General features: G+C 47.4%; 1 protein-coding gene across 1 annotated transcript in view; it reads right to left on the bottom strand.

Moving 5' to 3' along the window:
• LOC139274620 (AF4/FMR2 family member 3-like) overlaps nt 1–25709 on the bottom strand; it is a 186736-nt gene that overhangs the window by 7076 nt on the left and 153951 nt on the right. The window contains exon 14 of the mRNA XM_070891298.1: nt 12889–12982. Coding sequence (XP_070747399.1) covers nt 12889–12982 — 94 coding nt within the window. The remainder of the gene's footprint in view (nt 1–12888; nt 12983–25709) is intronic.

A 25709-nucleotide genomic window follows, 5' to 3' on the forward strand; every position in this document is an offset into this window, starting at 1 on the left:
GACCATGCTTAGCAAACATGACACGAAGGCTCTCAATGGTAGCTGTGGATGTGCTGGATGACATGATTGTACACTCTATCCACTAGGTATAAGCATCCACCACAACTAAGAACATCTTTCCCAGGAAGGGACCTGCAAAGTCGATGTGGATCCTGAATCATGGTTTAGATGACCACGACCACAGACTCAGCGGCGATTCCGCTGGTGTTTTACTAAGCTGCATGCAAGTGTTGCACTGATGCACACATGATTCCAGATCAGAGTCAATTCCAGGCCATCATACAGGAGACCTGGCAATAGCTTTCATCATGACAATACCGGGATGCGTGCTATGTAGATCATGCACAAATTTCTCTCTACCTTTCTTGGGCATAACAACATGATTACCCCATAGTATACAATCTGATTGAATGGGTAGTTCGTCTTTGCAATGGATGTAAGGTTTGGTCTCCTCACACATTTGCTTGGGTATGGCAGACCAATCACCGCAAAAGGGAGTTAGATTTGGCCCTTACGGCTAAAGGGATCTAGGGATATGGAGAGAAAGCAGGAATGGGGTACTAAAGTTGCAAAAATGATCAGTTATGATCATATTGAATGGTGTTGCAGGCTTGAAGGGCCGAATGGCATATTCCTGCACCTATTTTCTATGTTTCTATGTTTCTATGATACAACGTTTCACAACCGATAATATCGGGTCCTGGCTGATCCAGGGTCTTAACTTGTTGGGCTGTGACAGGGGTTCCTTCACTTTCAAAAGCATTCATGGCTAACAGTAGGACTGCCGGTTGTGGCGTTACCTCCGGTGTGGGCAATGGCAGACGGCTCAATGCATCGGCACAATTCTCAGTGCCAGGTATATGGCGAATGACATAATCATAGGCAGATAATGTCAGCGCCCACCTCTGGATGTGGGATGATGCATTGGTATTGATACCTTTGTTTTCCGAAAACAATGAAATGAGTGGCTTGTGATCTGTTTCCAGTTCAAACCAAAGATCAAACAGGTACTGATGCATCTTTTTAACCCCATACAGAAAGTGCTTCTTTCTCTACCATGCTGTAGGCTCTTTCCGCCTTTGACAAACTTTTTGAAGCACATGCAACAAGTTGTAATTTGTCCGACTCATTAGCTTGTTGGAGTATGCAACCAACTCCATATGATGAAGCATCACAGGCCAATATTAGACGCTTACACGGATCATAATGTACCAGCAGCTTGTTAGAGAAAAACAGGTTAGTAGTTTTCTTAAAAGCTCTATCTTGAGATGCACCCCAAACCCAGTTGTCGCCTTTTCTTAGCAGCATAAGGTGCTCAATCTAGGGAAGAAATTATCGAAGTAGTTGAGTAGACCAAGGAATGAATGCAGCTCCGTCACATTCTGAGGCTTGGGTGCATTTTTGATGGCCTTGGTTTTCGAGTCCATAGGCCTGATACCGTCAGCAGCAATTTTCCTCCCCAGGAATTTGACTTCCGATGCTATGAAGACGGACTTCAAGCGTTTCAGTCTGAGTCCCACTTTGTCCAGACGATGTAGAACCTCTTGCAGGTTGTTCAGATGTTCGGCAGAGTCACGACCTGTGACCAGTATGTCATCTTGGACCATGACGGTTCTGGGGACAGACTTCAGTAGACTCTCCATGTTCCTCTGAAATATGGCTGCAGCCAATGAATTCCAAAAGGGCACCTGTTGTAGATAAACAGTCCTTTATGTGTGTTGATGCACGTAAGTTTCTTCGACGTGTCAACCAGCTCCTGTGTCATGTAGGCCGACGTCAGATCCCCGGCTAACATTGCAAACAGGTCATCAGCCTTCGGTAACGAGTATTGATCCTATTTCAAAACTCAGTGGATTGTAACCTTGTAGTCTCCACAAATCCTGAGAGTGCCATCACTTTTCAACATGGGAACAATGGGGCTGGCCCATGTGTTAAGTTCGACCGGTGATATGATCCCTTCACGCTGGAGTCTGTCCAGTTCGATTTCGACCTTCTCCCTCATCATGTACGGAACTGTCCGAGCTTTATGATAGATGGGTCTTGCATCCGAGTCCACGTGGATCTGTACCTTGGCTCCCATGAAATTGCTAATGCCTGGTTCAAACAGCAAGGGGAACTTGCTCAGCACTTGAGCACATGGAGTATCCTCCTCATCCGACAACGCTTTGATCTCGTTTCAGTTCCATTTTATTTTTTCTAACCAGTTCCTGCTGAACAGCGTTGGTCCATTGCCTGGAACAATCTATAATGGTAAATCGTGAATCGCACCATCATACGGCACCTTGATTACTGCACTGCCAATCACTGTTATGAGGTCTTTAGTGTACATATGCAACTTGGCATTGAGTGGACTCAGCTTAGACCTCATAGCCTTAGTATCCCACAGCCTGTCAAATGTCCTCTGGCTCATTATTGATTGACTCGCACCCGTGTCCAATTCCGTCGATACCGACACACCATTAAGTTTTACATTAATCATTATTGGTTGGCTCTTTGTTAGGAACGAATACAGTCCATACACTTCCTCCTCTGGTATCTCGGATTGCATATCCGGATCCGCGCTATACTGGTCATCATCCTCCACGTGGTATGTCGCAGCATGCTTGCTCAGTTGCGGATACATGCGCTAGAGATGCCCCACTCTCGAACAGCCTTTACAAATATACTGTTTAAACCGACACTGATGATGCCGATGATTTCCCCCACAATGGCAACATGGTGATATCAGACTCATTCCCGTTGGCGGACTTTGAGCAGCCACAGGTTTCGCGTACGCAGTTTGGTAGGCCCTGCCATATGCAGCTCTGCCAAACGATGATACTATCTTGTTTACAGTACTTGCCGAGTTCCGATTTTTCAATGATATCTGCTTTAAGCTTTTGTCTGTCGCAATGCATGATTGGGCAATCGTGATGGCCTTGCTCAAATCCAGCATCTTTGCCGCCAAGTAGCTTACGCAGGATCACCTCGTGGTTGATGCCGATTACAAAGAAGTCCCGCAGCATGTCTGCCAATGCAGTTTCGAACTTACACGGTCAAGTAGACATCTTAGGTAGGCAACGAATTCCGATACACCCTGGCCCTCAGAACGAACGTGCGTATAGAATCGATATCTTGAGATGATGATGCCTTTGTTTGGTTTGAGATGGTCACATACCAGAACACACAATGTTTCATAGTCCTTGTCCGTTGGACTTAAGGGCGAGAGGAGATTCTTTATGAGTCCATAGATTTTCGGACCACAAACCGTGAGGAGGACCGCCCGGTACCGAACTGCGTCTGTCTCTTTCTCCATTTTGTTGGCCACAAAGTACTGGTTCAAACGGGCTACAAAGTCTACCCAATCTTCTCCCTCCACGAATCGCTCCAGAATTCCAATTGTGCTCATCTTTGCATGCGAAGGTTCTTGTTACCGCATCGCCAAATGTTGTGTACGCAATAACTCAATAGACTGAATACTGTAAACTCCGAACAGGTACAAACCTGGTTCTACTTTATTAGGGCCCAAAGTGATTACATTACAAAATGGCTGGCCTTTTACACCTGGGCCGCACACACGTGCGCACAGCCCAATGACCTCCGACAGTGGCGCCACCTGGTGGCTAGTAAACCCAAGCATACATACATGACACTGCCAAGTCAGCCAAGTGCCCTCAGAACCTCAGCGTCGGGTTCAGATTTCCTGGGGTTTCCAACAGACTCCACTCAAGCAAACTCAAGCAAGTGCAGAGTCCGTGGCGGAAAGGGAAGCAAGGCCCCAGCACCCAGCAGCATCGAGCAACCACCTGCGGATACAGGACGGCTCGCTCTATTAAGCCAGATGGTCCAACTTTCAACCACCGGCATGGAGGTAGGTCACGAAATGCAACAGACCATGGCTGGTGTTGCAGGAATTAGGCACCTGCTGAATATATATATATATATATATATATATATAAAACACTAGGCATTAGGCACCTCTTGAATATATCTAAACTCATGTAAGTTTAAAGTGGCCACACATAAAATGGCTGCTCAGGCATGATGGGAAATCAGGTAGTCAAGCTGTGAAATATTGAACTTCTGTGAACTTCTGAGAAAACAATGACCGAGCAATGACCCTGTGAGGCCCACTACCAGGAATGCCTTGGATACAAGATAAGGATAATGAACCAATTATTTCCCCAGGAAGAAAGAGATAAGGAGAGAACCTATCTCCTATAACAAGGTCATTAATCAGCCCGAGCTGACAAAACCTGAACATGCAGTTCCTGAGGCATCAGGGGAATTCTATTGGGTTAAAAGAACCTATATGTAATCTATAATCGTTATGATTGGATTGTGTCCAGCCGTAATGGGCTGTGTAACTGTAGTAAACTGTTGTGAAACATATCAAAATCCATGTAACCCTTTGTTCTGTGGAGAGAAGCCTGGATACAGTCCTGAGACTTCCTCCCCGCTGAGCGTTAATAAAGGCCGCATTGGCGTTGGCACCGACTCTGAGTGTTGAGTGATTCTTCTGAGAAAACATTCACGCTAACAGTGGGATAGCTGCCAGCATCGCCATATTCATCCAGCAGCATGATCAAAGGATGGAGCGACTCCTCACAATGTTGGAGCGCACATCAGAAAGCGTCGAGGCTATGAGGCAGGAGATGGCTTCTGTACGCTGCTGCAAGCCGCTGACCACACACCCTCAAGGCACACAGATGCAGAGGGGCAGGAGATCCTGGCGCCTTCGGTCACGTGCCCTACGTTCTCACCAGGACGCACACGTCTACACATTGCGCTGCCCTCCTTTACAACCTCCTGAACTAGAGGCAGTGAGGGGCAGGGGAGGGCCACTCCGTCATGTAGGCGTGGGGAGGGAGAGGAAAGCAGGCATGGAGGTGGAGGAGAGGTGGTGGTGCCGGGTAGAGGGGTGTGCGTGTTGCTTCCTCATTTAAATGTAAGTAAATGTGATAATATTATGTAACGTTTGCCACTGTGCACTTGTAAATACACTCACATTGTTTACCCTCTGTTTGTGCGTGTGTCATTTTAACGTCATATTTGTGGTTCGTTGCGCCAACCACACATCTATCCCTCAGGTCATCTGCTTCATCAGGAATATCTTTCCATCCACATCTGACTGCAGTGTATAATGGGGCCTGTCATCAGGCCATCGCAAGATGACAATGAATGCAGGAAGGCTGCCATTCAATTACTCTAATTTACCAAGTTTTAGGCCAGATCTAAAGGCTTGCACTTCAACCCTCTTTTTGTGAAGACAAGCATGAAGGACTGCCATCCCTGAGATGACATGGTCATCAATTACATTGCAGTACATTGTGCGAGACAATTAATGAATCAGCTTGGATGTACAAAATGTGAGATGCTGAACACTTTTCAGTCACTCATAATAATTTTTCCTTCGCCATTGTCTTTCTCAATGAAGGACTTTCAAAAAGGTGCAACAAAAAAGCCTCCATTAGCTTACACACATTTCAGTTGGTTTTATCACATCCAATTTAAACATCACCATCAGCAAAAAAGTAATGCAACATTGACCTAACTTCTTTCCAGCAGTCCCACTGATATTGTGCAGAATCCGACTGGCTGCCTTGATGTGATGGCAACCAGCACTCCCTCCCAGCCGATGTGCGAGTGCTGCCCCATTGCACTCCATCTCTCTCTCTCTCTCTCTCCTTCCCACCCACCCGATGTGCGATTGCTGCATGATTGCACTGTTGCCTGCCTCCCTCCCTCCCACCCACCCGATGTGCCCGAGCTGCCCGATTCCATTGCTGCCTGCCTCCCTCCCTCCCGATGTGCCCGAGCTGCCCGATTCCATTGCTGCCTGCCTCCCTCCCTCCCGCCTGATGTGCGATTACTGGCTGACTGCCGCCCAGCTCAGACCTGCTTTTCCAGAGCTGTCCTTCTGGTGGGTGGCAGGTCGGCGAGGGTCCACGAAAAATGATCAAAATGGCGATTAACAGACATCCAGCATGGGCGGCCGGGACACTGCGACATGGGCGGAACCCTTCCCCACCAATCTTCCGCTGGGCGGAACCTCGATGGGAGATGGGCGGTTCCAGAGGAATCGACCAAAAAAACGACCATTTCCGGCAGAACCTCGGCGGCAGCGGGCGGGACATCGATGAAAATCGGCCCCATAGTTAATTTGGTCACCGAGTCTTCTGCTAATGACTAAAAATATGTCCCTCTGTTACAGATGGTCCGCAATTTTCTAGTGGCCGTGGCTGGGGGCAAGGCTCCTGAGCAAACCTGCATTTGTGAAAAGTGGCTCAACTGCATATGAGAAGAAAATCAGTATTACTGAATGCTTCAAATAGCATTTGCAGTTTAAATGTCATTTTAAGAAAATTGCTTTGAAATGGTGCAGCTCTTAATCTTCTTCTATCAAATATTAGAAATATTTTACCAGAGGATTCCATTTCCTTCGATATAAAATTCCAGAGCCATCATTTATATTGGACACAGTAATAGCCTCTCAAGTAATGCATTACAGCTATCTCTATTAAGTCTTTTGATGGTTTTGGACTTGTATGTACATACTTACCCTAGACCAACTCAGGATAACAACAACAACTTGTATTTATATAGCACCTTTAATGTACTGAAATGCCCCAAGGCGCTTCACAGGAGTATTATGCGATAAAAATTTGACACCGGGCTGCATAAGTAGAAATTAGCACAGGTGACGAAAAGTTTGGTCAAAATGGTATGATTAAGGAGCATCTTGAAGGAGGAAAGAGAGGTGGAGAGGTTTAGGCAGGGAGTTCCAGAGCTTGGGGCCGAGGCAACAGAAGGCATGGACACCAATAGTTAAACGATTACGATCAAGGATGCTCAGGAGGGCAGAATTAGAGGAGCGCAGACATCTCGGGAGGTTGTGGGGATGGAGGAGATTACAGAGATAGGGAGGGGTGAGGCCATGGATGATTTGAAAATAAGGATGAGAATTTTGAAATCGAGGCGTTGCTTAACCGGAAGCCAATGTAGGTCAGCTAGCACAGGGGTGATGGGTGAGCGGGACTTGGTGCGAGTTAGAAACATAGAAACATAGAAAATAGGTGCAGGAGCAGGCCATTCAGCCCTTCTAGCCTGCACCGCCATTCAATGAGTTCATGGCTGAACATGAAACTTCAGTACCCCCTTCCTGCTTTCTCGCCATAACCCTTGATCCCCCGAGTAGTAAGGACTTCATCTAACTCCCTTTTGAATATATTTAGTGAATTGGCCTCAACTACTTTCTGTGGTAGAGAATTCCACAGGTTCACCACTCTCTGGGTGAAGAAGTTTCTCCTCATCTCGGTCCTAAATGGCTTACCCCTTATGCTCAGACTGTGACCCCTGGTTCTGGACTTCCCCAACATTGGGAACATTCTTCCTGCATAACCTGTCTAAACCCGTCAGAATTTTAAACGTTTCTATGAGGTCCCCTCTCATTCTTCTGAACTCCAGTGAATACAAGCCCAGTTGATCCAGTCTTTCTTGATAGGTCAGTCCCGCCATCACGGGAATCAGTCTGGTGAATCTTCGCTGCATTCCCTCAATAGCAAGAATGTCCTTCCTCAAGTTAGGAGACCAAAACTGTACACAATACTCCAGGTGTGGCCTCACCAAGGCCCTGTACAACTGTAGCAACACCTCCCTGCCCCTGTATTCAAATCCCCTCGCTATGAAGGCCAACATGCCATTTGCTTTCTTAACCGCCTGCTGTACCTGCATGCTAACCTTCAATGACTGATGTACCATGACACCCAGGTCTCGTTGCACCTTCCCTTTTCCTAATCTGTCACCATTCAGATAATAGTCTGTCTCTCTGTTTTTACCACCAAAGTGGATAACCTCACATTTATCCACATTATACTTCATCTGCCATGCATTTGCCCACTCACCTAACCTATCCAAGTCACTCTGCAACCTAATAGCATCCTCCTCGCAGCTCACACTGCCACCCAACTTAGTGTCATCCGCAAATTTGGAGATACTGCATTTAATCCCCTCGTCTAAATCATTAATGTACAATGTAAACAGCTGGGGCCCCAGCACAGAACCTTGCGGCACCCCACTAGTCACTGCCTGCCATTCTGAAAAGTACCCGTTTACTCCTACTCTTTGCTTCCTGTCTGACAACCAGTTCTCAATCCACACCAGCACACTACCCCCAATCCCATGTGCTTTAACTTTGCACATTAATCTCTTGTGTGGGACCTTGTCGAAAGCCTTCTGAAAGTCCAAATATACCACATCAACTGGTTCTCCTTTGTCCACTTTACTGGAAACATCCTCAAAAAATTCCAGAAGATTTGTCAAGCATGATTTCCCTTTCACAAATCCATGCTGACTTGGACCTATCATGTCACCATTTTCCAGATGCACTGCTATGACATCCTTAATAATTGATTCCATCATTTTACCCACTACTGAGGTCAGACTGACCGGTCTATAATTCCCTGTTTTCTCTCTCCCTCCTTTTTTAAAAAGTGGGGTTACATTGGCTACCCTCCACTCCATAGGAACTGATCCAGAGTCAATGGAATGTTGGAAAATGACTGTCAATGCATCCGCTATTTCCAAGGCCACCTCCTTAAGTACTCTGGGATGCAGTCCATCAGGCCCTGGGGATTTATCGGCCTTCAATCCCATCAATTTCCCCAACACAATTTCCCGACTAATAAAGATTTCCCTCAGTTCCCCCTCCTTACTAGACCCTCTGACCCCTTTTATATCCGGAAGGTTGTTTGTATCCTCCTTAGTGAATACCGAACCAAAGTACTTGTTCAATTGGTCTGCCATTTCTTTGTTCCCCGTTATGACTTCCCCTGATTCTGACTGCAGGGGACCTACGTTTGTCTTTACTAACCTTTTTCTCTTTACATACCTATAGAAACTTTTGCAATCCACCTTAATGTTCCCTGCAAGCTTCTTCTCATACTCCATTTTCCCTGCCCTAATCAAACCCTTTGTCCTCCTCTGCTGAGTTCTAAATTTCTCCCAGTCCCCAGGTTCGCTGCTATTTCTGGCCAATTTGTATGCCACTTCCTTGGCTTTAATACTATCCCTGATTTCCCTAGATAGCCACGGTTGAGCCAGACAGGAATGTACAATTGTTGTAATTCATCCATGCGGTCTCTAAATGTCTGCCATTGCCCATCCACAGTCAACCCCCTAAGTATCATTCGCCAATCTATCCTAGCCAATTCACACCTCATACCTTCAAAGTTACCCTTCTTTAAGTTCTGGACCATGGTCTCTGAATTTACTGTTTCATTCTCCATCCTAATGCAGAAATCCACCATATTATGGTCACTCTTCCCCAAGGGGCCTCGCACAATGAGATTGCTAATTAATCCTCTCTCATTACACAACACCCAGTCTAAGATGGCCTCCCCCCTAGTTGGTTCCTCAACATATTGGTCTAGAAAACCATCCCTTATGCACTCCAGGAAATCCTCCTCCACCGTATTGCTTCCAGTTTGGATAGCCCAATCTATGTGCATATTAAAGTCACCCATTATAACTGCTACACCTTTATTGCATGCACCCCTAATTTCCTGTTTGATGCCCTCCCCAACATCCCTATTACTGTTTGGAGGTCTGTACACAACTCCTAGTAACGTTTTTTGCCCTTTGGTGTTCTGCAGCTCTACCCATATAGATTCCACATCATCCAAGCTAATGTCTTTCCTAACTATTGCATTAATCTCCTCTTTAACCAACAATGCTACCCCACCTCCTTTTCCTTTTATTCTATCCTTCCTGAATGTTGAATACCCCTGAATGTTGAGTTCCCAGCCCTGATCATCCTGGAGCCACGTCTCCGTAATCCCAATCACATCATATTTATTAACATCTATTTGCACAATTAATTCATCCACCTTATTGCGGATACTCCTTGCATTAAGACACAAAGCCTTCAGGCTTGTTTTTTTAACACCCTTTGTCCTTTTAGAATTTTGCTGTACAGTGGCCCTTTTTGTTCTTTGCCTTGGGTTTCTCCGCCCTCCACTTTTCCTCATCTCCTTTCTGTCTTTTGCTTTTGCCTCCTTTTTGTTTCCCTCTGTCTCCCTGCATTGGTTCCCATCCCCCTGCCATATTAGTTTAACTCCTCCCCAACAGCACTAGCAAACACTCCCCCTAGGACATTGGTTCCGGTCCTGCCCAGGTGCAGACCGTCCGGTTTGTACTGGTCCCACCTCCCCCAGAACCGGTCCCAATGCCCCAGGAATTTGAGTCCCTCCCTGCTGCACCACTGCTCAAGCCACGTATTCATCTGCGCTATCCTGCGATTCCTACTCTGACTATCTCGTGGCACTGGTAGCAATCCCGAGATTACTACTTTTGAGGTCCTACTTTTTAATTTAGCTCCTAGCTCCTTAAATTCGTTTCGTAGGACCTCATCCCTTTTTTTACCTATGTCGTTGGTACCAATGTGCACCACAACAACTGGCTGTTCTCCCTCCCATTTCAGAATTTCCTGCACCCGCTCAGAGACATCCTTGACCCTTGCACCAGGGAGGCAACATACCATCCTGGAGTCTCGGTCGCGGCCGCAGAAACGCCTATCTATTCCCCTCACCATTGAATCCCCTATTACTATTGCTGTCCCACTCTTTTTCTTGCCCTCCTGTGCAGCAGAGCCAGCCACGGTGCCATGAACTTGGCTGCTGCTGCCCTCCCCTGATGAGTCATCCCCCTCAACAGTACTCAAAACAATGTATCTGTTTTGCAGGGGGATGACCACAGGGGACCCCTGCACTACCTTCCTTGCACTACTCTTCCTGCTGGTCTTCCATTCCCTAGCTGGCTGTGGACCCTTTCCCTGCGGTAAGACCAACTCACTACACGTGATACTCACGTCATTTTCAGCATCGTGGATGCTCCAGAGCGAATCCACCCTCAGCTCCAACTCCGCAACGCGGACAGTCAGGAGCTTGAGGTGGACACACTTCCTGCACACGTAGTCGTCAGGGACACCGGAAGTGTCCCTGAGTTCCCACATGGTACAGGAGGAGCATAACACCCGACCGAGCTCTCCTGCCATGACTTAACCCTTAGATACACTTAAATTGGCAACAACAATGTTAAAAGTTACTGACTAATATAAGAAGAAAAAGAAAAACTACTCACCAATCACCAGCCAATCACTTACCCCCTAGGCTGTGACGTCACCTTTGTTTCTTTCTTTGCCTTCTCCCTGTAGCTGCACCGGTACGCCTCTCGCCGACCCCGGACTCGCGCTGCTCCGAGCTCCCGCCTCCTCGACTGACTGCTCGAACTGCCTGACTCCCGCTGGCCTTTATAGGCCTCTCGCCGACCCCGGACTCGCGCTGCTCCGAGCTCCCGCCTCCTCGACTGACTGCTCGAACTGCCTGACTCCCGCTGGCCTTTATAGGCCTCTCGCCGACCCCGGACTCGTGCTGCTCCGAGCTCCCGCCTCCTCGACTGACTGCTCGAACTGCCTGACTCCCGCTGGCCTTTATAGGCCTCTCGCCGACCCCGGACTCGCGCTGCTCCGAGCTCCCGCCTCCTCGACTGACTGCTCGAACTGCCTGACTCCCGCTGGCCTTTATAGGCCTCTCGCCGACCCCGGACTCGCGCTGCTCCGAGCTCCCGCCTCCTCGACTGACTGCTCGAACTGCTCGACTCCCGCTGGCCTTTATAGGCCTCTCGCCGACCCCGGACTCGCGCTGCTCCGAGCTCCCGCCTCCTCGACTGACTGAGTTAGGTCAAGGCAGTGAATTTTGGATCACCTCTAGTTTACATCTGGTAGAATGTGGGAGACCAGCCAGGAGTGCGTTGCAATAGTCAAGACTAGAGGTAACAAAGGCATGGATGAGGGCTTCAGCAGTAGATGAGCTGAGGCAAGAGTGAAGATGGGCGGTGTTACGGAGGTGGAAATAGGCAGTCTTAGTTATGCTGTGGATATGTGCTCGAAAACTCATTTCAGGGTCAAATATGACAGCAGTGTTGTGAACAGTGTGGTTCAGCCTCAGACAGGAGTTGGAGAGAGGGATTGAGTCAGTGTCTAGGGAATGGAGTTTGTGGTGGGGACCGAAAACAATGGCTTCAGTCTTCCCAATATTCAATTGGAGAAAATTTTTGCTCCTCCAGAACTGGATGTTGGACAAGCAGTCTGACAATTTAGAGACTGGAGGGGTCGAGAGAAGTGGTGGTGAGGTAGAGCTGGGTGTCATCAGTGTACATGTGGAAACTGATGCTGTGTTTGCAGATGATATCGCCAAGAGACAACATGTAGATGAGAAATAGGAGGGGGCCAAGGATAAATCCTTGGGGTACACCAGAGGCAATGATGCAGGGGCAGGAAGAGAAGCCATTGCAGGTGATTCTCTGGCTACGATTAGATAGATAAGAATAGAACCAGGCAAGTGCAGTCCCATCCAGCTGGATAATAGTGGAGAAGCATTGGAGAAGGATAGAGTAGTCAACCGTGCCAAAGTCTGCAGACAAGTCAAGAAGGTTAAGGAGGGATAGTTTTCCGTTGTCACTGTCATCAAGGATGTCATTTGTGACTTTGATGAGAGCCGTTTTGGTACTGTGGCAGGCCCGGAAACCGGATTGCAGGGATTCAAACATGGAATTGTGGGAAATATGGGCACGGATTTGGGAGACAAATATATCTGTGATTCACCTCTCACTGTCCCCTTGTTAAAAAAACAACACAGAATCACTAGCAGCACTAGACTCCCCTGGAAATTACCTGAATCTTTTATTTGGAGAAATGCCAAGTCTGAACAGAAGCCATAAATAAATAAACAAATACATTGAAAAACTAACATTCAAGCTAGTATTCAATAACTCCAATTATATTCTCACAATGGAGTCTCAGCTAGTGTTTGTGAAGTAATAGAAGATTCAGAAAATGTATCCAATATTTACCTTGAAATAGTTGATCAGGGCTCTAGAATACTTAACAGCATTGTCCCTCTTAAGTCTGAACATCCTCCAATAAAGGAGAGCCAAACAACGGTAACTGTAGAGATGAAAAGTAAAGATGTCAAAAACTGTGCTCAGATTTACAATGAGACAGATCAGTGGTGCATGCTCATAATCTTTGGTTAGTCTACATTTAAAAAAGGAAACAGTTCTTTGAATTCAAGAATCTTTGGGTGGAATTTTCACATTGCAGAGTATATGGGTTTGGGAAGTGGGTCGGCGGTTAAAAGCGCTGAAATTGACAGCGCGTCGGGAACCAACCGCCATCCCGTCGACTTCCGCCTTTCACTGGGACACATTTCAAAGCACGCCACGGACCTGCTCAGGAGAGGCGGGCAACCGCAATGAGGTTTCGAGACTTTTAACAGCCTTTGTAATGTGAGGTTTCAACTTTACCTGGTTGCACACGGGATTCACAGAGCTCGGGAAGCTTGGTTGTGAAGGGGAGGCGGGAGCTCAGTGGCCATTGTAATATTTCATTAAATGACAGCTGGAAAAACCGCGTAAATACAGACAGCTTACACCTGCTTCCTTGCCTAAGGGAGAGGCTCTTGCTGATACCATTTTGTGCAGAGATTTTGCTTTCAGGAGTTTGCAGGTGATTTCTGCAAACCTCGGAAGCCACTCTCACCAGACTGGAGGATTGTGCCTCTGATCTCCACTTTACTTGACATCTATCAGATCAGCATGGGTGCCACTTATGCTGTCTCTTCTTGGACCTCAGATTCAGACCAAGATGAGCCCTTGCACCAATAATATCAGTCACACCAGCAGCAGCAGCAGCAATAACACCAGCAGCCTTCTCTTCATTGACCTGATTCTGCACAGGAGAGGGGAGATCAGCACAGGGGTGCACAGACCAGAGGGGATACCCTAACACAGGGTATACAAGCAGAGGATGAGATTCTTGGACATAACTGAGTACCAGTCTTTCAGGATACTCAGACTATTGCAGACATTTGTAACTTGCTGGAGCAAAACCTATTGCCCAGAGGATCTGGTGGACATGCCTTACCAGTAGCTGTCAAAATCACCACTGTCCTCAGCTTTTTCGCCTCAGGCTCCATCCAGGGATCTGCAGCAGCTATTTGCAGGATCTCGCAGTTGGTCGCCTACAAATGCAGCACCCAGGTGACCGATGCTATTTTTCACAAGTCAGCCACTTATGTAAACTTTGCCACTGATGAATCCAGTTACTGAGCAGGCGGTCGGCTATGCGGTTCTGGCTGGCTTCCCACAGGTGCAGGGCATCATCAGCTACACACATGTGGCCATCAAAGTTCCCCCAGATCACCCAGAAGTGTTTGTGAACCAGAAGGGCTTCCACTCCCTCAATGTGCAGCTCGTTTCGAACCATAAAAAGATTATCATGCATGTGTGTGCCGGATTCCCAGGAAGCTGTCATGACTCTTTTGTCCTGAGGCAGTCCACCCTCCCTCAGCTGTTTGCATCTCTGAACAGACTTACTGGCTGGCTGCTTGGAGACAAGTGCTATCCACAGAAGACATGGCTGATGACACCCTTGAGGAGGCCAAACAATGAGCCCGAGGAGCGCTATAATGAAAGCTACATGATGACCAGATGTGTCATAGAGCAAGCAATCGACATGCTAAAGATGCGCTGCAGATGCCTTGACAGATCTGGAGGAGCCCTTCAGTAGGTACCAGCCAGGGTCTCTAGAATCATCCAAACACAAAAGCAAAATACTGCGGATGCTGGAATCTGGAATAAAAACAGAAAATGTTGGAAATCTCAGCGGGTCAGGCAGCATCTGTGGAGAGAAATACAGAGTTAACGTTTCGGGTCGATGACCCTTCGTCAGAACTGGAGAATGTTCGGAAAGAACAGATTCTTAAGAAGCACTGAAAGGGGGAGGGGAAGAAAGAACAAAAAGGAAAGTCAGTGATAGGGTGGAAGACAGGAGAGATTCGAGAGACAAAAGGGTGATGGACAAAATTGAAATGGTAATGCCAGGAGTTAGAAAAACATTAGTCAAGATAGGGTGTGAATGGCAGGATAATGACCAGCTGCCATTAGAGACATGGAGAAAAAAAGAAAGGCTCGGTGGTGGCGGTGGCAGAGGGGAAAGGGAGCCAAAGATTGGCATGGAACAGTGCAGGGGACCGAGGACGGAAAGATCAGAGTGGGAATGGAGTGGAAAATTAAAGTGACAGGCGACCGGAATCATCGTAGCATGCTGCGAACTGCACAAGATAACTCAACAGTGAGGATTGGGGCTGCAGGAGGAGCAAGGCGCAGAGCGGATTGCCTCTTCGGAGGAGGAGGAACTGGTGGAACAATGAGGAGTAGGAGGAGGAACCTGAAATGGAGATGGCACCAGCAGCAGTGCACATTGCAGCCTGAGAGGCCCAGGATGGCCTCACATTGGCCCGATTTATTTAAGTTGCACCAGTGCACCCATATGGCTCCCAGATGCTGTACCAACTTCTCCCACTCTGCCACCAACACCACAAAGCAGCCCTGAAATGACCAAACCATTTCCGTCGACCAAACACACATTGCTTGAGGTTAAGTCATGTCTCATCATTCAGTCCAAATGACAAAGCCACTTCCTAGGTAGCAGGCAAAAATTAACAAAATGGGAAAGTAGTGCAAAGAAATAAATTTATGTGCATCTTAAATAGAACTGAAACCTAACATTAACATTTAGACAAACACCCATGTGCATACCCTTGTGCATCTACGCTTGTGTTGTTTTTCTTTTCTGAGTGCTTCTACGGGTTGCAACCCCTGTGGCTTCAGTAGAGGTAGAGGCAGACTGTTCACTTCCCTGCTCTGACTGCTTCGATACTTTTGGCGGACGTCCTCTGGTTTTAGGGCCCATGAGGGTCCCGCCAAAGACTGCTCCTCCTGCAACTGTCTATGGGCAGACTTGGCCATCGGGATCTGAGTCAGCATATGAGGCTCTGACTGAGGGGAGGCAACGGGGGAGGCAAAGTGGCAATGCTTTGAGCAGAGCCCTCACTTCCATGCCCTCTCTCACCATCATCCCTCCCATGGGCCACTCGCACTTCCCTGCTAGCAAGGAGCTGGACAGCACCTTGCTGCACATCAGTGAGGCGATAAATGCCCAAGCCTACGTTGATATCCCTCCTTGAGATTAGGTCACTGAGAGACTGTAATCCGTTGTTCACAGCAAGCACATTCTCTTTTGACTAGCACATTAGCTACTTCATGCAGATGGTCATCCTTCCCATGGAAGAGCCCATCATCACCATTGCCTGCGATATGGTGCTGCTCATGTTGGAGATGGACTCCTCCATTCTCTGGACAATCGTGCACATCACGGCTGGAAAAGCTGCCAGAGTCTCGCACATTTGTTGCTGCTCCTCCAAGAGCAACCTTTTTGTCGACGGCCCCCGAAGTTCAGCATCTGCATCCAGCTGAGCAGAGTTTGGAACGTCCTGCACTCTCTGGTGAGGACTCTCCACCGCTGTTCCTATCCCCACCACCTGCTCTCACTCACTTGTGATCTGTGAGACACCACATGACAACACTACTCTATGTCTCGCAGGGCCCACCGAGGTGCACATATCTGTACTGGTGCTGGGTGGAGATGGGTCTGGTGATGGTGCACCCTCAGAGAGTGGAGCTCCCTCTGAGGAATCATCTTCCTCTTCCGGCTAAACGGTGGAGGGGGTGCAACTGATTGACCTGTGGGATGGTAAAGAGATGAATTAGAATGATAAGAATGTGTAACATTACCATGACGTAGATGACGATCTTTTACTGGCTGCTGACATCAAGTCACCATGACTGTTATATGCCATGTGGCTGTATGAGATGTAATTCTGTCACCAGGTTGCTGGGAGGTCCCCCTCTCTACATTTTCTACCACCAGCAGCTCTGCAACTCGACTTATTTGTAGTGCCTCCTCCTTTTCTAGAGTCAATGTGCTATAAATTGGAGGGCCACTTCCAGTTCTTTGCCTCTCCCGGATGTTCTGTGCTCTCCTGCAAGGAGGGAAAGAAGAGAACTTTGATTGAGAGTGATGGAATGAGTGTAAGGGATGTATGGGCTATATCTGTAGAGGATGACTATGAGGGAGTGGTGTGACATTGCCAAATGGCCTCCTTCTGTGGCGTTACTTCCTATGATTGCATTAGGATGAAGGAGAGTTTCAGTGGTGGTTAGTCAGATGGGAATGTGAGTAGGTGCATAGAGAGTGAGGATTGGGTGCACTTTGCAAGGTAGGTTTATGCGAGGATTGACGTGCAAAAGTAGGCTTGGGAATGCAGAATGATGGGGTTGGGGAGACACGCATATCAGGATGCAGGTGGATGTGGTATTGCACTCACCTTTCCTGACCTAATAAGCTCATTGAATATTTTGCGGCATTGTATCCAGGAGTGGCTGACTACACCCCTGCTGCTGACCTCCTTGGCGATCTCCAACCATGCCCTCTTGGGTCTCAGTGGGTGGTCTCATGCCCATTATCAGGGAATAGGATGTCCCTGCGTGGTTGAAGTCTCAGAGCAGGACTTCCAGGGAGGAATCGAAGAATCTGGGCACTGCCTTCTGCCATTGGAACTCCATGCTTCCCTCAAGCCTCAGAGCGAAAATCATCAATGTCTCACCAGATGCACCTCTCTCAATGACCTGTGATCCTTCTCCAACAAACTTCAAGTGTGATGTGTGGCAGGCCCCTTTAAATATCTGAGCTCAAGGCGAGTCATCGATTATATCATCAGACCCGCTCGATTTAATTGGCTGGGGAACCCACATGCCTAACTCAGTTGATCTAATGCAGTTAAAAATAAAGTGGACAACGCATTGCCAAGAGGTTCGTGAGGCTGACCTGCTGCGCCCCACCTCGCCTCAGGTAAAAATTCTGGCTGCTGTCTCCATTCCAAAGCATTTTTAAATTACTACTTTAACTTCTTAGAAACAGCCTCTTTCACACCCATGAATGAAAAAAAGAAAAACACAATGCCTGGATTTTGTTGCAATAATAATAAAGCGCTCACCATTATTATAGGGTAAGTATGACAGGAACTTCTGGCGTCCACACATGTGCAGTTAAACGTGGAAATCCAGAAATTGCTGTCAGAGATACCATGCTCGTCCACGGGGTGTGCTGTTGCAGTGCTCGCTGATAGACCCGGCATTGAAATTACTGTTATGGTGTGAACCCATGCTATTTACCCTTTAGTTCTGCATTAAAGATTGATGAAAAAGTTGGGGCTAGTGCATTCAGGAATAAGTGAGTTTTTAAACAGGAATAAGTATGCTGAACAACCTCCTTGGCCCTGAAAATATTATGTTACAATTGTGTAGACTCATTCTCTCAACAGAAATTTAATGTTGTAGATTTAAAACATTTATTTTTATTTTTTCTGTTTTTCTGTTTAATCTCTCTCTCAATGCTATCTGTAAGTCCCAATCTTTATTTTGCTTCCTGTACAATGATTTAAATGTATTTTACTTCCTGTCCACATGTCACAGTGAGGATACTTCAATCTGCTTGATTGAAGAGCCTCGCTGTTTCTTGCTTGCACTATGCTGGATCAGACGCCAGATTAGTGGAAATCCCCGCTGACAAGCAAACAAAAAGTCTCTGGGCAACTAACTGTACGCAAGGTGAACAGCGAAAGCCGTTCCTTCACCGCTGTGAGCAAAATCCAGGCCGATGATATCTGAGATATCACAAAGGCTATTAAGATAAAATGCAATATGAAACAAAATAGAATATTCATAATTTAGTAAGATATATTGCTAAATTTGGGGATTTCTTTGGACCATTTTTCCAGAGAGAGGATTTGAGCTTGCAGCAATATGCTGCAGCTGCTGAGACAAAGGGCTGAATTTTTACCTGTGAGTGGGTTCGGATGTAGGGGGTGGGGAGCTAAACGGTAGCCATCATGAACTTTCCATCAGTGCGCTCTCCATTGTGTTTAACTTAACTAGACCAATTGATTGAGTCATGTGGATTTCCCGGCCAATTAAATGGAGCAGGTCTAATGACATCATGGGCGACTCGCCTTCAGCTCACCTATTTAAAGGAGCCTTGTACACATCAGAGATGAAGGTTGTTGTAGGAGGGTCTGAGGTGCCTGTCGCTGTTACATCTAATACTTTTACTGTGAGGGTGCAATCATTTATAGCCAATGATGGAGACTCAGCGCCAGAAGGCTGCACCCAGGTTTTCTGATTCCTCCCTGTACATCCTGCTCCAAGGAATCAGAGCAAGGAAGGCGGTCCTCTTCCCTGGTGATAGCAGGAATAGCCAGCCTGTGAAACAAAAAGGACATGGTTGGAGATCGCACAGGAAGTGAGCAGCAGGGGTGTTGTTAGCTGCTCCTGGATGCAATGTAGAAAGAGATTTAATGATCTCGTGAGGTCAGGAAAGGTGAGTGCAATGTCACATTCAACTACATCCTAATATGCGTGTCACTCCAACCCCTTCACTCTGCCTTCCCAAGTCTACTGCTGCACGTCACTCCTCACACCAACCTACCTTGCAGGTGCACCCATCCCTCACTCTCTATGAACCTACTCACATCCCCATCTGACTATCCACCACTGACACTCACCCTCAGCCTAATCATAGAAAGTAACAGCACAGAAGGAGACCATTTGGCAATGTCGTGCCACTCCCTCATAGTCACCCTCTACATGTAGCTCATCCATCCCCTACACTCATTCCATCACTTTCGCGCAAAGTTCTCTTTTTTCCCTCCTTGCAGGAGGAGAGAGCCCACAGCAACAGGGAAAGAACTGGAGGTGGCCCTCTAATTTACAGTACACTGAGGCCAGCAGCGGAGGTGGTGCTGATATTAAGCAGAGCTGCCGATGGTGGGAGGAGAGAGGGGGACCTTCCAGTACCTGGTGACAGAATTAAATATGGCATTCAACAGTCAGTCATGGTGACTGATGTCATCAACAGCCAGTGAAATATCATGATGTGCATAATGGTAATGTTAAACATTCTTATCGTAAGAGTTCTAATTCATGTCTACTCTCCCACAGGTCCATCAAGTCCCCCTCCCCCTCACACTGTCCAACCAGAGGAGGAAGATAACTCTCTGAGGATGCACCATCACCAGACACATGTGCACCCAGCACCAGTGCAGACTTGCGCACTCAGTGGGCCCTGCGAGACATAGAGTAGTGTTGTCACCTGGGGTTTCACAGATCACAAGTGAGCGAGATCAGATGATGGGGGGAGGAACAGCGATGGAGAGTCCTTGCCAGAGGGCGCAGGATGTTCCAAACTCTACTCAGCTGGACGCAGATGTTGAACCTCGGGGGCCATTGACAAAAAGGTTGATCTTGGAGGAACAGCAACAAATACGCGAGGCTCTGGCAGCATTTCCAGCCATGATGTGCATGACTGCAGAGAGAATGGAGGAGTCCATCTCCAACATGAGCAGCACCATGTTGCTGGCGATGGCGACGATGTGCTCATCCATGGAAAGGATAGCCATCTGCAGGGAGCAGTTAATGCGTTTGTCAAATGAGAACACGCTTCCTGTGAATGACAGCTTGCAGACTCTTATTGGACTCATCTCTAGGGGGGTTACCAATGTAAACTTGGGCCTTCATCGCCCCACTGATGTGCAGCAAAGTGCTCTCCAGCTCCTTGCTAGCAGGGAAGTGCGGGTTGTCCATGGGAGGAATGATGGTGAGAGGGGACATGGATGTGGGGGCTTTGCTGAAAGTGCTCACACTTTTCCCCCAGTGCATCCCTCTCAGTCAGAGCCCCACATGCTGCCTCGGATCCTGATGGCCGAGTCTCCCCAGCACAGTTGCAGGAGGAGCAGTCTTTGGCGGGACCCTCACAGGCTCCAAAACCCAGAGGACGTCTATGAAAAGTGTCTAAGCAGTCAGAGCAGGAAAGTGAGTAGCCTGCTTCTACGTCTGCTGTAACCACAGGGGGCGTACCTCGTAGAAGGACTCCGAAAAGAAAAATGACACAATTGTAGATGTACAAGGATATGTACATAGGTGTTTGCCAAAATGTTAGTGTTAAGTTTCAGTTCTATTTATGATGCATGGAAATTTACTTCTTTGCACCACTTTCCCACCTGGTCCATTTTTGTCTGCTACTTGGAAGTGGCATTGTCAGTTGGAGTGAATGGTGAGACACTACTTAACCTCAAGCAATGGATGTGTGTATGATAGGAATAGTTTGGTCATTTTAGGACTGCTTTGTGTATTGTGGGGGGCGGCGGGGGAAGGGGTTTGTAAAGCATCTGGGAGCCAGATTGGTGCAACTTATGTAAATTGGGCCATTAGGAGGCCATCCTGGGTCTCCCAGGCAGCAATGTGCACCGCTGCTGGTGCCATGTCCATCTTGGGTTCCTCCTCCTCCTCCTCCTCCTCCTCCTCGTCCTAATGTTCCATCTGTTCCTCCTTGTCTGAAGAAGCTGGGCACTCTGTGGATTGCTCTGCCTACAGCTCCAATCCTCGCTGCTGCACTGTGTTGTGCAGCGTGCAGCATACAACGATCATTCTGGAGACCCTGACTGGTGCATACTGAAGGGCTCCTCCAGATCTATCAAGGTATCTGAAGCGCGTCTTCAGCATGTTGATTGCTTGCTCTATGACACATCTGGTGGGCATGTGACTTTCATTATAGCACTCATTGGCCTCATTGCTTGGCCTCCTCAAGGGTGTCATCAGCCATGTCTTCAGTAGCCCTTGTCTCCAAGCAGCCAGCTGGTAAGTCTATTCAGGGGTGCGAAGAGCTGAAGGAGGGTGGTTTGGCACAGAACAAAAGAGTCATAACAGCTCCATGGGAATCAGGCACACACATGCCTGATGATAGAAACATAGAAACATAGAAAATAGGTGCAGGAGTAGGCCATTCGGCCCTTCTAGCCTGCACAGCCATTCAATGAGTTCATGGCTGAACATTCAACTTCAGTACCCCATTCCTGCTTTCTCGCCATACCCCTTGATCCCCCTAGCAGTAAGGACCTCATCTAACTCCTTTTTGAATATATTTAGTGAATTGGCCTCAACAACTTTCTGTGGTAGAGAATTCCACAGGTTCATCACTCTCTGGGTGAAGAAGTTCCTCCGCATCTCGGTCCTAAATGGCTTACCCCTTATCCTTAGACTGTGACCCCTGGTTCTGGACTTCCCCAACATTGGGAACATTCTTCCTGCATCTAACCTGTCTAACCCCGTCAGAATTTTATATGTTTCTATGAGGTCCCCTCTCATTCTTCTGAACTCCAATGTATACAAGCCCAGTTGATCCAGTCTTTCTTGATAGGTCAGTCCCGCCATCCCGGGAATCAGTCTGGTGAACCTTCGCTGCACTCCCTCAATAGCAAGAATGTCCTTCCTCAGGTTAGGAGACCAAAACTGTACACAATACTCCAGGTGTGGCCTCACCAATGCCCTGTACAACTGTAGCAACACCTCCCTGCCCCTGTACTCAAATCCCCTTGCTATGAAGGCCAACATGCCATTTGCTTTCTTAACCGCCTGCTGCACCTGCATGCCAACCTTCAATGACTGATGTACCATGACACCCAGGTCTCTTTGCACCTCCCCTTTTCCTAATCTGTCACCATTCAGATAATAGTCTGTCTCTCTGTTTTTACCACCAAAGTGGATAACCTCACATTTATCCACATTATACTTCATCTGCCATGCATTTGCCCACTCACCTAACCTATCCAAGTCGCTCTGCAGCCTCACAGCATCCTCCTCGCAGCTCACACTGCCACCCAACTTAGTGTCATCCGCAAATTTGGAGATACTACATTTAATCCCCTCGTCTAAATCATTAATGTACAGTGTAAACAGCTGGGGCCCCAGCACAGAACCTTGCGGTACCCCACTAGTCACTGCCTGCCATTCTGAAAAGTACCCATTTACTCCTACTCTTTGTTTCCTGTCTGACAACCAGTTCTCAATCCATGTCAGTACACTACCCCTAATCCCATGTGCTCTAACTTTGCACATTAATCTCTTGTGTGGGACCTTGTCGAACGCCTTCTGAAAGTCCAAATATACCACATCAACTGGTTCTCCCTTATCCACTCTACTGGAAACATCCTCAAAAAATTCCAGAAGATTTGTCAAGCATGATTTCCCTTTCACAAATCCATGCTGACTTGGACCTATCATGTCACCTCTTTCCAAATGCACTGCTATGACATCCTTAATAATTGATTCCATCATTTTACCCACTACCGATGTCAGGCTGACCGGTCTATAATTCCCTGTTTTCTCTCTCCCTCCTTTTTTAAAAAGTGGGGTTACATTGGCTACCCTCCACTCCATAGGAACTGATCCAGAGTCAATGGAATGTTGGAAAATGACTGTCAACGCATCCACTATTTCCAAGGCCACCTCCTTAAGTACTCTGGGATGCAGTCCATCAGGCCCTGGGGATTTATCGGCCTTCAATCCCATCAATTTCCCCAACACAATTTCCCGGCTAATAAGGATTTCCCTCAGTTCCTCCTCCTTACTAGACCCCCCGACCCCTTTTATAACCGGAAGGTTGTTCGTGTCCTCCTTCGTGAATACCGAACCAAAGTACTTGTTCAATTGGTCCGCCATTTCTTTGTTCCCCGTTATGACTTCCCCTGATTCTGACTGCAGGGGACCTACGTTTGTCTTTACTAACCTTTTTCTCTTTACATATCTATAGAAACTTTTGCAATCCGTCTTAATGTTCCCTGCAAGCTTCTTCTCATACTCCATTTTCCCTGCCCTAATCAAACCCTTTGTCCTCCTCTGCTGAGTTCTAAATTTCTCCCAGTCCCCAGGTTCGCTGCTATTTCTGGCCAATTTGTATGCCACTTCCTTGGCTTTAATACTATCCCTGATTTCCCTTGATAGCCACGGTTGAGCCACCTTCCCTTTTTTATTTCTATGCCAGACAGGAATGTACAATTGTTGTAGTTCATCCATGCGGTCTCTAAATGTCTGCCATTGCCCATCCACAGTCAACCCCTTAAGTATCATTCGCCAATCCATCTCAGCCAATTCACGCCTCATACCTTCAAAGTTAGCCTTCTTTAAGTTCTGGACCATGGTCTCTGAATTAACTGTTTCATTCTCCATCCTAATGCAGAATTCCACCATATTATGGTCACTCTTCCCCAAGGGGCCTCGCACAACGAGATTGCTAATTAATCCTTTCTCATTACATAACACCCAGTCTAAGATGGCCTCCCCCCTAGTTGGTTCCTCGACATATTGGTCTAAAAAACCATCCCTTATGCACTCCAGAAAATCCTCCTCCACCGTATTGCTTCCAGTTTGGTTAGCCCAATCTATGTGCATATTAAAGTCACCCATTATAACTGCTGCACCTTTATTGCACGCATCCCTAATTTCCTGTTTGATGCCCTCCCCAACATCACTACTACTGTTTGGAGGTCTGTACACAACTCCCACTAACGTTTTTTGCCCTTTGGTGTTCTGCAGCTCTACCCATATAGATTCCACATCATCCAAGCTAATGTTCTTCCTAACTATTGCCTTAATCTCCTCCTTAACCAGCAATGCTACCCCACCTCCTTTTCCTTTTATTCTATCCTTCCTTTTTATCCTTTTTATGATTGCAGACGAGCTGCACATTGAGGGAGTGGAAGCCCTCTGGTTCACGAACACCCCTGGGTGATGTGGAGTTGCCTTAATGGCCACATCTGTGCAGGTGATGATGCCCTGCCAGCCAGAGCCACATAGCCGAGCACCACCTCTGTCGCTGGCTTCATCAGTGGCAAAGTGAACATAAGTGCTGACTTGTGAAACATGGCATCTATCACCTAGGAAGAGGTTGAGGGCAGTGGTGACATTGACAGCCATTGGTAAAGCGTGTTCATCAGGCTCTCTGAGCAACAGGTCTTCTTCCAGAAAGCTACAAATTTCTGCGATGACCTGCCGTGATAGCCTGAGCCTCCTGAAGCCCTGCGATTCAGTCATGTGCAGGAAGTTCATTCCCTGCCTGTATACGCTGTATTGGGGGTATCGCATTCGACGAGGTGCACCCCTAAGCTGATCCCCTCTCTCCTGTCGAGCATTAGGCCGGTGAGGAGAAGGCAGCTAGTGCTGTTGCAGCTGTTGCTGGTGTTTCTGGTGCTGGGGCTCATCTTGGTCTGACTCTGAGGTGTAAGGTGAAACAGCATAAGCGGCACCAATGCTGATCTGATAGATGCCAGGCGAAATGGAAATCAGAGGCACAATCCTCCAATGTAGAGTGAGTGGCTTCTGAGGTTGCAGAAATCATCTACAAACTCCTGAAAGCAAAATCCCTACACAAAATGGTGTCATGCAAGAGTCTTTCCCTGAGGCAAGAAAGCAAGTGTAAGGTGTGTTCTTTATGTGCTTTTTCCAGCTGTTGCTTAATGAACTTGCACAAAGGCCACTGAGTTTCTGCCTCCCCTTCACAGGCGAGCTTTGTGAATCTCGTGTACAAGCAATAAATCTAAAACTTCAGGTTAAAAAATCTCTTATAGGTCTCTCGTTGAGCTGTTAACTACTTCAATGAGGTTGATGTCTCTCTCAAGTCCGTAGTGTGCTGAGAAACATGCCTGAGTTAAATGCGGAAGTCGGCAGGATGAAGGTGGTTTCCCGACCGCTGTCAATTTCAACGATTTTAACTGCTGACATGCTCGCAAACCCGTACTCTGCAATGTAAAAATTTTGGCCAAAGAGTCATTTATGTGTTAATGAACAGAGCATTGAAGATGTGTTTTCACAATGTCCTGAGACAATGGCTTCCTTTTAAAATCCACACCTATTATCATTGTTATGATCTATTAATTTTAGCC

Source organism: Pristiophorus japonicus, chromosome 10, assembly GCF_044704955.1.
Source record: "Pristiophorus japonicus isolate sPriJap1 chromosome 10, sPriJap1.hap1, whole genome shotgun sequence".
In the NCBI taxonomy this organism is placed as follows: domain Eukaryota; kingdom Metazoa; phylum Chordata; class Chondrichthyes; family Pristiophoridae; genus Pristiophorus; species Pristiophorus japonicus.